The sequence below is a fragment of the Chrysemys picta genome, chromosome 2 (genome assembly GCF_011386835.1).
Source record: "Chrysemys picta bellii isolate R12L10 chromosome 2, ASM1138683v2, whole genome shotgun sequence".
Classification (NCBI taxonomy): Eukaryota; Metazoa; Chordata; order Testudines; family Emydidae; genus Chrysemys; species Chrysemys picta.
In genome coordinates this window covers 138,695,411-138,710,077 of record NC_088792.1, presented here as the reverse complement: position 1 = coordinate 138,710,077, position 14,667 = coordinate 138,695,411, and the positions used below count along the sequence as shown (strand labels likewise).

Genomic DNA, 14,667 nt, shown 5'->3' with positions numbered 1-14,667 from the left:
TGAAGATCGATAGTGTTTGCAGGTTTATTTTAATTTGTGTAAATGCAAGTTTATCCTAGACAGATAAATAAGTACTTCTTTAAAAATCTTACTAAACTATTTGTCTAAAGATATCCTGTAGCAATGAATTCTACGTTATACACACACACCAACTAAACATACAATTCCTTTTATCCATTTCAGATTTTCTGCCTTTGATTGAAGAGTACCCTTTTTGCACTTGCATTATGGGAAAGGTAAAATAGGAACACCCAATTAGCCTTCTTCACACATTGTTCTATATACCTCAGTCATATTTATTTCTTCCTCTTCTGATATTAGGGAAACAATTGTCCGATTTCTACTTTGAGGTTTTTATCTTTCAAGCTAGTTCTTTCTAAAAATTGAGTCCTCTACTGAATGTTTTTTGGGTACAAAAGAGAAAGAGAAAGAAAATCAGAACTTTATACAAAGGGATACTGATACATTATTGTTCCATTATATTGACTACAATAGTCTTGCAGTATCTATTTTCCCTTTTCACCCTCTTGTTTCTCCACTTGTTTCTAATTGTTTTAGCTTATTTTCTCTCTCCTTCAATATTTTACTCTTTTTTTTGTTTTGATAGTTCTTATTCTTTCATTTGTACTGTAGTTTCTTCTTTCTTGAGCATGTGTCAGATTATACCTTCATTTCTATTTGGTCTCTTTTGTTCAGCCTCCAATAACAATAACTTGTTTTATAACACCATCTTGAATGATCCCAGTGTATGATACAGATTGCTGCATATACATGGATCAGTCATCAGTACTGAAATGCAGCCCCTCCTGGGGCTAGGTATGAATGCTATTCTGTGTCAATAACTCAACATGACAATTTTCTGTAGGACAAGTAAACAGAGGTTTGCAAATTTAAGTTACAGGAGAAATTTTAGGTAGCCAGAAAGTAGTTATGCATTGCCTTGGTTATTTTTTGCTCTTTGGCCTGTTTTTCTGTCTTCTCTGTGTTTTGCTCACTCTTTAATTTTGATCTCTTTCTCCCTCAGCCTTTTAAAATACATTGATTTTTTTTGTCCTTGTGTGTATTATTTCCCCCCACACACACACACATACACACAGACTAATGCTCTCAGCTTCCCCACTTTTGTATTGTCAGATTTCCCCTCTTTCTGTATCTTTTTATATGAACCATTTAATCATTTTCCAGATAAAGGAGGCATCAGTTGTAGAGGACACTTCTGCTCAGTACACAAATTCTGAAGTCTTAATTCATATTTTACTCAAAAAATCCTATTTAAGTCAACAAACTAAGCACCGAGGTGAGTTATTTTTTGCATGAGTAATGATTGAATTAAACCTAAGTAAAGACTACATGATTTGGCCCACAGAACCAGATTTTTAAAGGTATAGAGCGATGCCTAGTGGGATTTTCAAAAATGTCTAGGAGGTTAGCTCCCTTTGAAATCATAGTGACTAACAGCCACATGCTGGGTTTCTTTTTTAGAAAATGCCTTGAATGCTTTGAATTAGATTAAGATGTTAATACTAGAGAAATATTTTCTTTGTACTTGAGGACCACAAGTAGTGATGCATCTCCCTACTCTTTCTAAGTAGCTGAGATAGCTCTGTCCACAGAGGTTGCCACCCCATTGCCTCTCCTTGTGGCAAAGCATAGTGCTGCAGGCCCTCTGCCTCAGTTTACCCGACAAGTATTTCCTACCTGCTCTGGTGGTTTATGTGGCTCAGCCATCCATAAGGTCACCACAAAAATTCAATCCCAGCCCAAACTAACAGGCAAAAACAACAACCACCACCAAGGAAAAAAACCACTCCCCACATACTCTAAGTAGAGGAGCCTTTGCCTCAGCTGGTCTTAATTATCAGCCTTTCTGAGGTCATTCATCCATTCACCCTCTTGGTTTAGCTCTCCATCCCCTTCCTGTCAGGACACTATTTGCCATAGCTTGGCTTAAGACCACCAGCAAAGCTTGTGTACATCCAAATAGTCCCCTATCAAGGTCTACCATCCCTTTAGAGAGGCTTGAACAGGCAGCAATCCTACTCAACATTGGACTCCTACCCACCTTTTCTCCTCAAGGGAAGCTGTTCCTCTTCACTGCTTGCTAACCAGCCTCCTACTGACTGCATTCTCCTCTTTTGAGTCCTACCCTTCCTGTCTAACATCCACTACAGATGGTGTGGGCAGGGCTAATTAGGCTCACAGCAGTACCTTCAGATTTTGTAAACCCTATCACAGTCCCTGAGAGCAAAATTTAGGTTTTCTCATCTTCTGTCATTTATGTCTTATTAAATGCTGAGAAGTGAGAGTACCTGTCTGGCTAGATAGTTGCCCTTTGATTTCCATTTCCCTTCCTTGTCAAGTCCTTTTGCTTCCTTTATTATGAGATGAAAAATCCATTGTTTTTAACGTATAGAATTTCTCAGATACTTTATGAGACCCGGTAAAAGTTTATGAAGTTGTAAATATATGGGATTTAAAGATTTTTTATTATAAAGTACTTTCTGAAAATATGTATTTTAACTAGAATGGGTATTTGTACAGGTATTTTTTATGCTTGTTAGAAGATAAAAATATTTTCAAGAATATTTTATAAACTTGTAACAGCATGCATTTTTGGAAAATGGACATCAGGAAAAGAACACATGGACTACTATTTTAAAAACACAATCCCTGCAGGCCACTCTGATAAAAGAAATGAACCACTGGTCTAAGAGGATGGGCGTCCTCTTGCCAACTATGCCAACCCCATTCTCCAAGGAGCACCAGCAACACTTATCTAGAAAATCTTGCTTGTCCCATACTCTTTTTCAAAATGTACCTCTTCCCTTATACATTGATACACACTCACTCTCTCTCTCTCAAACATAAGCAGTATTTTGCTGTTGATTGCATCCCATTCCTCTCATCTCAGGTCATACCAAAAGCTGTAGGAATACTATGGTAATGCTGTATTGTACGGAATGTAACTGTATATTTGTTTTTAATAAAGGGGAGTGAGGAAGAATATGCAATGTAACTCTTAAACCAAAGAGGGAATGGGGGAAGGAGGAAAGAGATGAAACATGTACTGTTGACTCTTCGTTTTGAAAGTGCGTGGACACACAATTTCCCCTCCATTTTCTTTCCCAGGAAGGATGTGGGGGATAAAGGGTATTAGTCTCTGAAGCAGAGCTATCAAGCAAGGCCAAATCTGTCATATACAGTAGGTAGTTCAGGTAGGTGAGATGCCTCTAAAAGACAGCAAAGTACTGGAAGGTAGCAAAATATGTGAAGTCTATTCATTGATTGAGTGATTGCCTGACTCTCTCTCTCTCTCTCTCTCTCTCTCTCTGAGGGAGAGAGAATATGCAATTTAGCAAGAAACCTGGGTTCAGTTTTAAATATGAATTTATGACTAACACAACTCTCTCTCTGTCTCCTGGGGAAGAGGATGGGCACTTTCCAGTCACTCCAGTGTATATGTAGAGCAGAAAAGGAAACTACAGGCAGTAGTAAATATCAAGGCTCCAGGACATTTGTTTGTTGACACTTTTATCCGATGGGTAGAGGCATTCCCAACCCTTCATGTTTGTTAACAGATAAATCTGAATAGATATCGCTTACCCAGGTCCCGCTCCTATTTTGTTTAAATCCCCAGTAACAGCCCAAAATGCTTCAGCATGCAAATGTTAGTGAAGTGTTTTGTGGCAATAGCTGTATAATACTATAGTCTTTATTTACAAAGGATAAATCCTGCAGTGGGGTGTGACAATCTCATGAGAGGCGGTGTATGTGTGTTGTGGTGGCATAGTTTAAGGTGGAAAAGCTGTGTGAGAGACAGTTCATAGGTGTTGCAGTGTCTGGGGATGGAGGGGAGGTGTGCTGGAGGGTGATGGTGTTCAAGAGAGGGAGTGTGTAGGTGTGTGCAGTGGTGATTGACTGTGTCCATGAGGTGAAGATGACTGTGTTGGAAGGGGGCAAGTGACTGTCTATTGTGGGACAGTGCTGGGGGGGGAGGGAGGAAGGACTGTTTTTCTGTCTGCTTGGGAAAGATGGATAGTGTTGGAGGGGAGCTGATTATTTATGAGGGAAAGGTAATGGTGTTGTAATGGATGATTGGGGGGGGGGGAGATGATAATTTTTGAAGGGGGCAGGCATTTATGTGTGAGGAGTTTTAAGGGGAACAGCTGATTGTCCAGGGAAGGAAGGTGAGTATATTGCAAAGGGGGAGCAGCTGTTTGTGTATTAGGTGGGGAAGTGACAGACTGTTGCAAAAGACAAGTGACATGTTGGTGGGAAGGTGACTGGGGCCATAGGGGAAGATCACTGTGTGGAAGGGGGCAGGTGACTTGTGTGCATGGAAGGTGATGGTGTTGAAAGGGAATGTTTGAATATGAACATTGTTCCAATGGGGGGAGGTGACAGTGTCCTTGGTGTGTGTGGTAGGGGTGTATGTGCCTAGGTGTGTGCAGAGGGGTAGGGCTGCCACCTGTCCAGGTTTTTCCAGGATTGTCCCGTGGCTGAGGCAGCTGTCCTGGGCAATCTGTAGGGTGCTCAGTGCCCCCCGCCAGCGGTCCAGTTGTCTGGGCTCAGGATCATGCCAGATGGACCTCAGAGGTGGCTGCCCTGGTGTGTGGGGGGTTGACTTGTCCCTGCTACGCGATGGTGACAGTGCCCCGGTGGGGGAGGGGGCACAGGGGTGACAACCCCCGGCAGTGAGGGCGGGGGCGGGGGGAGGCGTCTCGGTGTCTGTGCCGCGTGGCGGTTGCAGTGACTGTCTCGCGCTCGCTGCCCCGCCCGGCTCGCGCCGTGTAACGGTCTCTTGCTCTCTCCGTTCGGAGGCGGCTGTTTGCGTCTGGAGCCGGACCGGCGCGAGCCGCCCTGACAGCGGGACCCGCCCCCTCCCCCCGTCCCGGACCCGCCGCCTCCGCCCCGGTCACCTTCCCGGCTGCTGAGGGCGCAGAGCGGGGTCCCCGCCCCCGGCTCCGGCTCGGGCCAGCGGCTGTCCTGGGCGGGCGGGGGGATGAGCTGCGGCGGGGCGAGCAGCATCCCCGGCCCCGGGGAGCCGCAGCGAGACCCCGCCGCCGCCGCCGCCGCCCCCCTGGAGCTACCGGTCGCGGAGGAGAGCGCGGGGCTGCGGCGGCTGCAGCCCCAGGAGAAGCCGGCGGCCGACGACCCCCCCGGGGCGGGGCAGAGCAGCGGCTCCGGCGGGACCCCCCCGGGCCCCTCCGAGGGGAGAAGGGGCGGCTCGGAGAGAGCCCGGGGGGAGGCGGGGGCCGTGGGCGGAGACAAACCCGAGACCCGCTCCGTGTGCGGCAGCGATAGCGGCAGCGACAGCAACCCCGGCGGCGCCGGCCCCATCTGCAAGATCTGCTTCCAGGGCGCCGAGCAGGTGAGAGCCGGCCGGCCAGACGGACCCCCCTCCCCCGCACCCCGGGAGGGACGGACAGACAGACAGACCCAGCCCGGCCGGCCAGACACACACCGCACCTGCGCCGCCTGCCGCTCTCTGGCGCGCGCGGTCCGGGGCAGGTTGCTGGAGGCTGCTGGTCCCAGCCCGCCGCGGTCAGCACCCTGGACAGGGCTCTGGGCCGGACCCCGCGCTTCGACTTTCGCCGCCAATGGCAGGAAACCGAGCCCCGAAGTGGCCGAGTCGAGCAGGTTCAGTTCCGCGAGGCCGCCCTGGGTTGGCTCGTAACTCAGCTCAGCGACAGCTGGGGGCAAATGCAATCGCGGGCCTGTACAATGGGCACAAGAGCGGGGGGGCGCGACAAGCCTCTGTGAAGAGCTTTGCCAGCCGCCGCTGCAAATCTAGAAAGGCAGGGAAATTATTGGTCTATTTGCTTGGGATGCAGCCTCTCCCCTCAAAGACTTCAAGAGCAAAATCCCATTCTCCAGGCTTCTTGTCTTCTACATTTTAACCAACCATTCCCAATAGTTTTATGAAGAAAACCTAGGGAAAGATTTCATGATTGGTCATTATCACAATATCGGAGCCGGACACTTCCACTAGCATTTTACTCTATAGCTGTCAGCTTAGTCAGCCAGCTCCCTCTCTGGGCCATTATGACATAAATAGGGGGATTTGGTTTATTTTCTCTTAAAAAGGAAGGAAATGGAAAAAAAGAATGCTATTATTTGTAGTGTCCAGTTAGATTTTAATATATGAGTCTACTAACTTTGTGTTTTATTTTAGAACATAGGTGAGGGCGATTGTTAGTATGAGAGGTAGCCTATTACATTTTTGAAGTAGCATCACAGAAATAAGAAAGCTTCAACCAAGCACACAGTCATCCATGTATTTGTTACAAGATGTAATTCTGATGGGAAAGACATATTTAGATTATTTTTTTAAATGTTCATTTTGTAGAGAATTTTTATGGTGTAATTGCTGACAGTCAGGAATCTTAACAGTACAAATGCTACTGTAAGCATGCAGTTCACTATGATGTCATACATTTCTTTCTTATCCATGATTAAGAATTACTGCAGAGAAAATACATCTAACCATCCATCTAAAGTTACTCGAAAGAGATCATAATGTGACCATTGGCATAATAATTACACATGCAGTGAGTTACCTGTTGTTTGTAATGTGGTAGAATATTTAAGTTGGAGATAATGATATCTTTAAAAGAGCTCTAACTTTTGAGTTTTATTTTAGCCAAAAATATAAAAGTGTAGGATAGAGACTAAAACAAACTCATTGTTCCAGAACAGATAACATGAAATATTGTGTAAGAAAACAAAATAAATCCCTCTGACATTTATTTTTGTCTTGTTTCAGGGTGAATTGTTAAATCCTTGCCGATGTGATGGGTCGGTACGGTACACACATCAATTGTGCCTCTTAAAGTGGATCAGTGAAAGAGGGTCATGGACCTGTGAGCTCTGCTGTTACAGATACCATGTTATAGCAATTAAAATGAAAAAACCTTGCCAGGTAACATTTTTACATACTTACAGATCAAAACTGTTACTTAGTTTCTATATTTCAGAGACTTGCTAATGTTAATTTATGGCACACAGGCAGATTTTATAAAATATTGATTTATTCTCCTCCTTGATATTGTCTCAGCAGATCACCTCTGTGAGATTGCATGCCCTGCTGTGAGGCACTGGACCCCATTTCAAAGTGCTTAGTCATTGGGGAAGAGTACACACCAGAGTAGGATCCAGTCATTTGGTAGGGGGAGGCTCTTCTGCCTTAAGACTACTTACAGAAGAAGTTCTTGCCTCTATCCCAATAAGAGCTGTTTGGATCCCTTGCTTGTAAGCAGAGCAGCCAGGTCCTCTAAGGACTCAGGGTGCACCCTGGATGCATCTTCTTCAACAACATGCAGGAAGTGTTAGGGTTAAACAGTCATCCAGTAATATGCATTAGTTCTCTGGATCTGGTAAAGACTCAAAGATTGGTTCCACGTATGCCCTACCACTATGGATTCAAAAGTGATAAGGCCTCCTTGGATCTAAGCCAATCTTATCCTTTGGGTCCTATTTTGGTGCTTAGCCACATTCTGAAAGATTGAGGTGAGGGACAAAAGGTGGCTTGATGCTGGTTTTTCAGTTTCCCAGTTCTGCAGTCAACTGTGGGCCACTTCAACCCCTGCTATGACCTACAGCAGCATAAGAGTATATAAATGCAGCAGTCCCCCAATAACTGTTCCAGGAGCTGAAGCATGCAGTACCACTTTGGCCAAGCCTTCTTTTTCATGACCACACCAAGGAGCTTCAAAGTAGAATAGCATAGAGCCAGCCCTCCTGAGAAAACCCTTACTTAGACCAGCTTAATGGCCCCTTTGCACTGCCAGAATGGTTTAAAAGCACTATGAGCCCTATAAATCGGAGTAGTGTGTGCCTGAGACCAATCTAAGATATTTGTATAATTTGTTGGATCCCATGAGTCCAGGGTTGATCAATCCTCAGATCCAAGGCACTCAGATCATTTCCTTGATCCTGCAAGTCTGAGGGTGATGGGCTTTCCATGGATCCAAGGTGCTTAAATTCTGTCAGATCCTAGGAGTCTGAAGGTGAAAGGGCCTCCTTAGGTTGAAGGCATTCTGATCCTTTGTCCATATACTAGGTGCCTTCACAAACAGATGTGTCTTCAGGCCTATTCTTTCAGGTTCTCCACAGGGAATTCTCCCAAACTTCTTCATACTTCAGATCTAAAGGGTGTTGGGGAACCTGGCTTTGCCTCTTCTCAAACCCAACAGGGACGTGAATTTGAGGAAGGCTCCAGAGGATAAAGGCATGGATTCTAGGGGTTATCCTTCTGGTACTAAAATTTCTGGGGCACATTTGCCAGCTGGTTGCGCAACACATGATGCGGTTTCCCAAGCTGTGTTCCTGTTGGGAAAGGCAGAGGGTCTCTAAATACCTATTAGACTTGGTGAGTAGGTCCTTATCTATGACTTTCTTCTGTTGGAGGTATTCTTGGTTATGATCTGTGATCAGATTAACTGCTATGATCAAATTCTGTGATCAGATTAACTGCTAGGTCACTGAGGTTGGGTCAGTCTTTCTGATATCAGTGAGGCCAATATTTCCACATCAAGCATGATTCTTTATCTGATCAGTCAGTAAAAACAAACTTCAGAGGTTACCAGAGACCTAGACTGTCTTGGTTGAATTGGCATTTTCTGTAGGTACAGCAAAGCTGTAGTTTTGCCAGAGGAGCCAGAGTCAATTCCAGATTAGGCACATTTTTACAAGCATGGCAGGATCCCTTTGGAGCAATGTGTCCTGGATTTATTGAATGGTGGCATGACCTTCAGTTTAGGCTCATGTCAATACCCAGTCCCCTTTCCATTTTTCTCCATGGAGCCTTTTCTTTATGCTCTTAAGTGATGAGGTCTGATTTCTTCTGTAAATATAATTGGTGTGAGTGCCGCAGCTTTTCTGTACCACTGGGCAGTATAGTCCCTGCTTTTAAATTCTCAGGATTGCTCAAGACCAACAAGCTTCAGGATACATACATCCATATATCTGGAAAGCAGAAGCCCAGAAAGTACCTCAGTTTCAATGGGGATACTAATTTGATCACCAGAGATTATGTAATAACCTTTTGATGAACAATTGCTACAAAGGTGGATGTCTAAGTGAAAACAGTTTAAAAATTTGGAGAGCCTAATGAGAGAATTCCAGTCTTTTGTCTCCTCAATTATTTTACTGTTTTTTTTTTGTCATTGGTGGAGTCAGGTTTGTTGGTCTTCCCTTTGTTTGTGCAAATGAGTTCAGTCTCAATCCTTTAGAAAATGGTTATTTTAAAGATTCTATGACAATTTATTTTCATATTATAGCTTACATATTAATATGGCTAAACACTTGGTTCTCATAGGGCTTATGAAAGCTCCTTTTGTGCCTCTTAGTACCTGTTTCTTCTGGCATCAATCAGTGAAGTTTCCTTTGCAAGTGGCTATAGTACCTACCAGAAAAGTTTCAGAACCACAGTTTTTGATAGCAAATCCTCCTTGTGCAAATATTCACAATGATATAGTAGTCCTAACATCACATCTCAAATTCTTGACTATGCCGGTCTTGGACTTTCATTAAAATCAGGCAAGTTTTTTTAAAACTAGGATTTTACTAAGCCTTATAATCCATTTAAGTTTGGTTCCGCACTTTTGTTGTTAAGAGGGGCTCCTGGGCAAGTCTAAACCATATCCACACAACCCATGGCAGATGCAGATACTTGCTGCAGAAATGGAAAATTAAAGACTCTCCAGTGTGTGACTGTGGTTACCAAGAACAGACCATGGAAAATATAACAACTCAATGCCTGATTCACAAATATGAAGGAGGCATCACAGCAATACTCTTGCTATTTCAGACGCAATTATCTGGCTTAATAATCTAAATGTAAAATTATAGTTGTTGCACTTACATTTACATCAGCCTTATGAAAAAGGAAAAGACTGGTCATTTTCTTGACCGGAAAAAGCCCTTTAAGGTAATTTGTGGCTTTTGGTGAAAAGCTAAGACCCAATTCATTTCAGTCCAGAGATGATTCAAGTGCATCATATGCCATATTTCAGACAGGCTAAACACTCCTTGAAGTTCCTGTACAACCAGGAACCAATGCCCTCTTACCAAAGAGGTAGAATATTCTCCAGAGTATTCTTAGTCATGTGCTGATTGTTGAAATCTGCAAAGATGAAATTTGATTAATACCTTAACAAAATGTTATTTTCAGTATTGAGTCCAGTTCAGATGAGATACTTCATTTGGGAGAACCGTATTTTAGTCATTCTTCAATTAGCACTATTCCTCAACCCATCTCCTGAGAAATGTCACTAATATCTAATCTCTCGCAGATGGGATCTGAGTAGATAGTGTCATGAAAGAGAAAGATGGCTTATTTACCCACATAACTTTTGTTCTCAAATGTATTGCCTCTGCAGAGCCACACCAGTCCTCCCTTTCCCCTTCTACTTCAGAGATTTACAGGATGTGCCCAGAATTAGAGAGGAAAAATTAGGAGTTGGGTTTTTTGTAACCCTTAGTTCCAGAATGTTGGAACAACCAGCCATGTGAACATTTCTCCTAGCATCAAACTGCTTTGTATGGTTTCTGTTGTTGTATGGCATGCAATCTCAAAGTGGGCCTCTATGGAGGCAGTAGATTCAGGGAACATTTATGTTGGTAACCTCTTTTTCAGTATATTTTGTCATGGTGCACATCTAACCACATGTCAGCTAACTAACATCAAGGGGCTCACTCCTGAAAATATGCAACATCTTGATAGGATTAGGCACGAAAGCATAATTACAAACTGAGAAAATTCATATTTACTTCTAAGATTAGCCAATTGGTTTGCTGGCAGTGGGTGATGTAGATTACAAATTAATTGGAGAGATGCAAGTTGTGCATTTTCCCCCCAGTATCCTGTCCTTTCAGTGAGCCAGATGTAAACAAGCATAACTCTAATAGTAAATGTTAAAGTCAGTGGAATTGCTCCTTTTTACAGCAGGGAAAAATTTGTCCCAATTCTGATGCTTGCTTTGTCTCTGGTCCAATGATTCTTTCATTTTTATCCAGTGGAACGGGGGTGTTGATAAATGTGTGAGAATGACTCTGTAGCCTGGTGGTTATAGCATGCATGTGGGAGACCCAGGATCTAGTCCTCCTGCTCCAATGATGTTTTTAAAATTATCCAGAGTGGAACAGCTTCAATAGGAGAGATTAAGGGAGCCTCACATTAGAATATCCCATAGCACAGAGGCTAGAGCACCTACCTGAGAAGCAGTGGGTATCAGTTTAAATCCCTTCTTCCCAGTCAGGTAGAGGGGAAACTTGAACTGGGCATCTCCCACATGTCAGGTGAGTGCCCTAACCACTGGGCTAAACATTATGAGGGAGGGTCTCCTCCCTTGCATTTTGTGTAAGCTTCTCTATAGGGGCCTGATTTGATAGGCAAGCCCTGATCATACTTACTGGATTGGGCCCTGCAGGCAATTAGATGGAGGAATGCCTATCTTCCCCTAGTTCGTATGTTGCTTTGGGGCTATAAAAGAGAATAGACTACTTTTTCTAAAATGTTTTATATTTTAAACTGTTATATATGATCATAGAATCATCATTTGTGGATGGAAATGCAAGAAATATTAGTCAGTTAACATTGTAATTTGTTAGTTTTCAAGAAAGAGGAGTCCTAGTGATGAATTAATTTAAGTTGAGGAAAACATCTTAAATGTTATGCAGAAAGAACCAGCAAGATATTTTAGACATAGCCTGAATGTGAGGACATAAAGATAGGTCTGAGTTGAAGATGATTCCAAGATTACATGTCTGAGTGACAGGCAGGATGATGGTGATATTCAAAGCAGTTTGGTGGGGGTGGAGGGGTGAGGGAAGAAGAGAGAGAGAGAGATTAAGTACTCTGTTTTAGCCATGTTGAGCTTGAGCTGATGATTAGACATCCATGAGGTGATGTCAGAGAGACATGCCAACATTTTAGTTCAGATAGAAGACAATAGAGCTGGAGTAGAAAGGTAGATTGTGAGCGGTCAGTATAGGGATGGTAGTTGTCTGCAGATGAAATTACCAGAGACAAGCTGTAGAGGGAGAGCAGCAGGAGATCTAGGACAGAGCCCTGTGGAACCCCTCACAAAAAAATTGGTGGGCAGGGAATTCTCCAAAGGACAGACAGAAGAAGAGATTAAATAAGTAGGAGGAGAACATGGAAAAAGGACAAACATGGAAGCCAAAAGTGGGCAAGATTTCAATAAGAATATGGTTGACAGTGTTGAAAAGGGCTGACAGGACAAGGAGGAGGAGACTAGAATACTGATTCTGAACTTTGGTTAGGAAGAAGTCAGAGACTTTGTAGAGAGCAAGGGAATGGAGTGCAAGGGGCAGAAGCAAGAGAAGGGACGGTAGTTGAAGAGGCAAATGGGTCAAGGTTAGGGCGTTTTTAAGATGAGGAAGCCTAAACATGCTTGTGTTGTGAGAGGAGAGAGCCAGAGGAGAGTAAGAAATTAAGGAGAAGAGTAAGGGAGGGGATGAGAGGTCATGAGGGAGATCAGGAGATGGCATGGGATCACTGCGGCAAGTGGAGCCAGGACATCTTTGTGGCCCTCACCACATCATCTCATATGGATGGCTAAGTGCATGGATCACTTTACGATTACCTGTTCTATTCATTTCCTTTGGGGCACCTGGCATTGGCCGCTGTCGGAAGACAGGATACTGGGCTAGACAGACCTTTGGTCTGACCCAGTATGGCTGTTTTATGTTCAACACAATGGTTGAGGGGAGTCCACTAGCTTGTGTCTGACTAAAAGCACAGCATGTGTTTGTCTAAAGCATATCTTCCAGAAAGGCATCCAGTCTTTATTTGAAGACATCAAAAGATGGAGACTCCACCACTTCTCTTGATAGTTTGTTCCAATGGGTAATCACCCTCACTGTTTCAATTTGTGTCTAATTTGGCTTCGTCTGGTTTCAGCTTCCATCCATTGGTTCTTGTCATGCTTTCCCTATGAAACTATGGAGCCCTTTAGTACCCAGCATTTTCTCCACATGATATTTATACATTGTGAACAGTCACCTCTCAATCATTTTGATTAGTTAAATTGATAGAACTCTTTAAGGGTGTGTCTAAGCTGCAATCAGCAGATATGGCTGCAGCACTTTTAGATGCACCTAAGTCTCACATTGTAAGGCATTGTATTAATCCTTGAATCTTTTTTGGCTGTTTTCTGCACTTCAGTTTTTTAGCACTCTTAAAAAATTAGACACAGTATTCCAGTACTGGTCTTACCAGTGCCGTATACAGAGGTAAAAACCACCTCCCTATTCCTCCTCACATCTAAGGAGCATATTAGCCCTTTTTGCCACAGAATCACAATGGGAGCTTATATTCAGTTGCTTATTTAGGGGTCCACTGTGACCCCTAAATCCTTTTCAGAGTCACTGCTTTCCAGTATACAGTCATACATTCTGTGGTTATGGCCTGCATTCCTTGTTCCTAGATGTATAACTTTGCATTTGGCTGAATGGGCCCAGTTTATCAAGCAATTCAGATAGCACTAAGTTTTTCCCTTTGGGTGGGGGGAGAGGGGGGAGGGAGAGAGAGCGGGGAGGAGAGAAGAAAGAGACCACCTGGCTTTTTCTGTACTTATGATTTCTCCAGAATAGTTTCTTCATGTGTATAGAGAGGCATCCAGATTCAAACTCAGTAGTACAGTTGACCTTCCCCAGTAGTTGGGCATTCTGGACTGACATGAATCCTGTTAGTGATCTTTCCACAGATTCATATACAGTAACCTTGCCATGACTGACTTCCTTTAGAAAGTCAAGTTCAGTGCCTTCTCATTGTTTTGCCAAGAATGTGACCTACCTGAGCAGCAATGATCTGTTCCTTTGGTCAGTTTCCAGTTTAGCTTTGCAAGTCACTTTTAAAAGAAAGTTACCCAGAACGTAACAATTCTTTCAGTCATCTCCATGACCTCTCATCCCATACCTGCCATCTTTCAGACAGTGTTATCAAGGGTAGATCAGTCACAACCAAAGTCAATATTACTGCTGCAGTTTGCAACAAAGGAAATTTTCATTGTTTCAATAATAGTTCACTTATATTGATGCCTTTTATCCTATGATTTCAGAGCAAACCAATAATCCTCCAAACACTTCTGAGGAACAAGCAAGTATTAATATATCCATTTAACATACAGGTGAACTGAGGCACAGAAAAGTTAAGAAATTACTCAAATATTAAATGAGCTAATAGTTTGGAATATTACACTCTGAGGTAAAAGTTCTTCTTTCAAATATACATATGCAGTTACACTGACTTTAAAGTGTTACACACAGATATACTGCTACAGTTCTGGGGGCAGAATTTGGTCCTAGTAGTTTAATAGGGGCCCTTACCAAAATGGTAAAAAAAGAGCAGGAATTAGCTACAATATCAACTTGCTACAAATGAAACTTGGGAAGAGGCACTTAATTTCATGTGTTTTTATGCTTTCAGAATGCTAAAATGTTAAGAGTTAGATGGTACCTGTTCAGTTGTGCGAAGTGAGTAGAGGACACAAGGTTTTCCTCTCCTTATGTCCTTCTTGCATGGGTAGATACAATCATAATCCTTGTGCTCAGGGTAGGGAACCATGGGAGTCTTAATGCCTCCAGCAGCACTAGATTCCAAAAGTGGGCAGGAAGCACCTCTTTCACACAGACCAACAA

General features: G+C 43.3%; 1 protein-coding gene across 1 annotated transcript in view; it reads left to right on the top strand.

The window, feature by feature from the left end:
* The first annotated feature begins 4,779 nt into the window (after window positions 1-4,779).
* Window positions 4,780-14,667, top strand: part of MARCHF11 (membrane associated ring-CH-type finger 11) — a 35,950-nt gene continuing 26,062 nt past the window's right edge. The window contains exons 1-2 of the mRNA XM_042845780.2: window positions 4,780-5,371; window positions 6,767-6,922. Coding sequence (XP_042701714.2) covers window positions 5,003-5,371; window positions 6,767-6,922 — 525 coding nt within the window. The 5' untranslated portion in view covers window positions 4,780-5,002. The remainder of the gene's footprint in view (window positions 5,372-6,766; window positions 6,923-14,667) is intronic.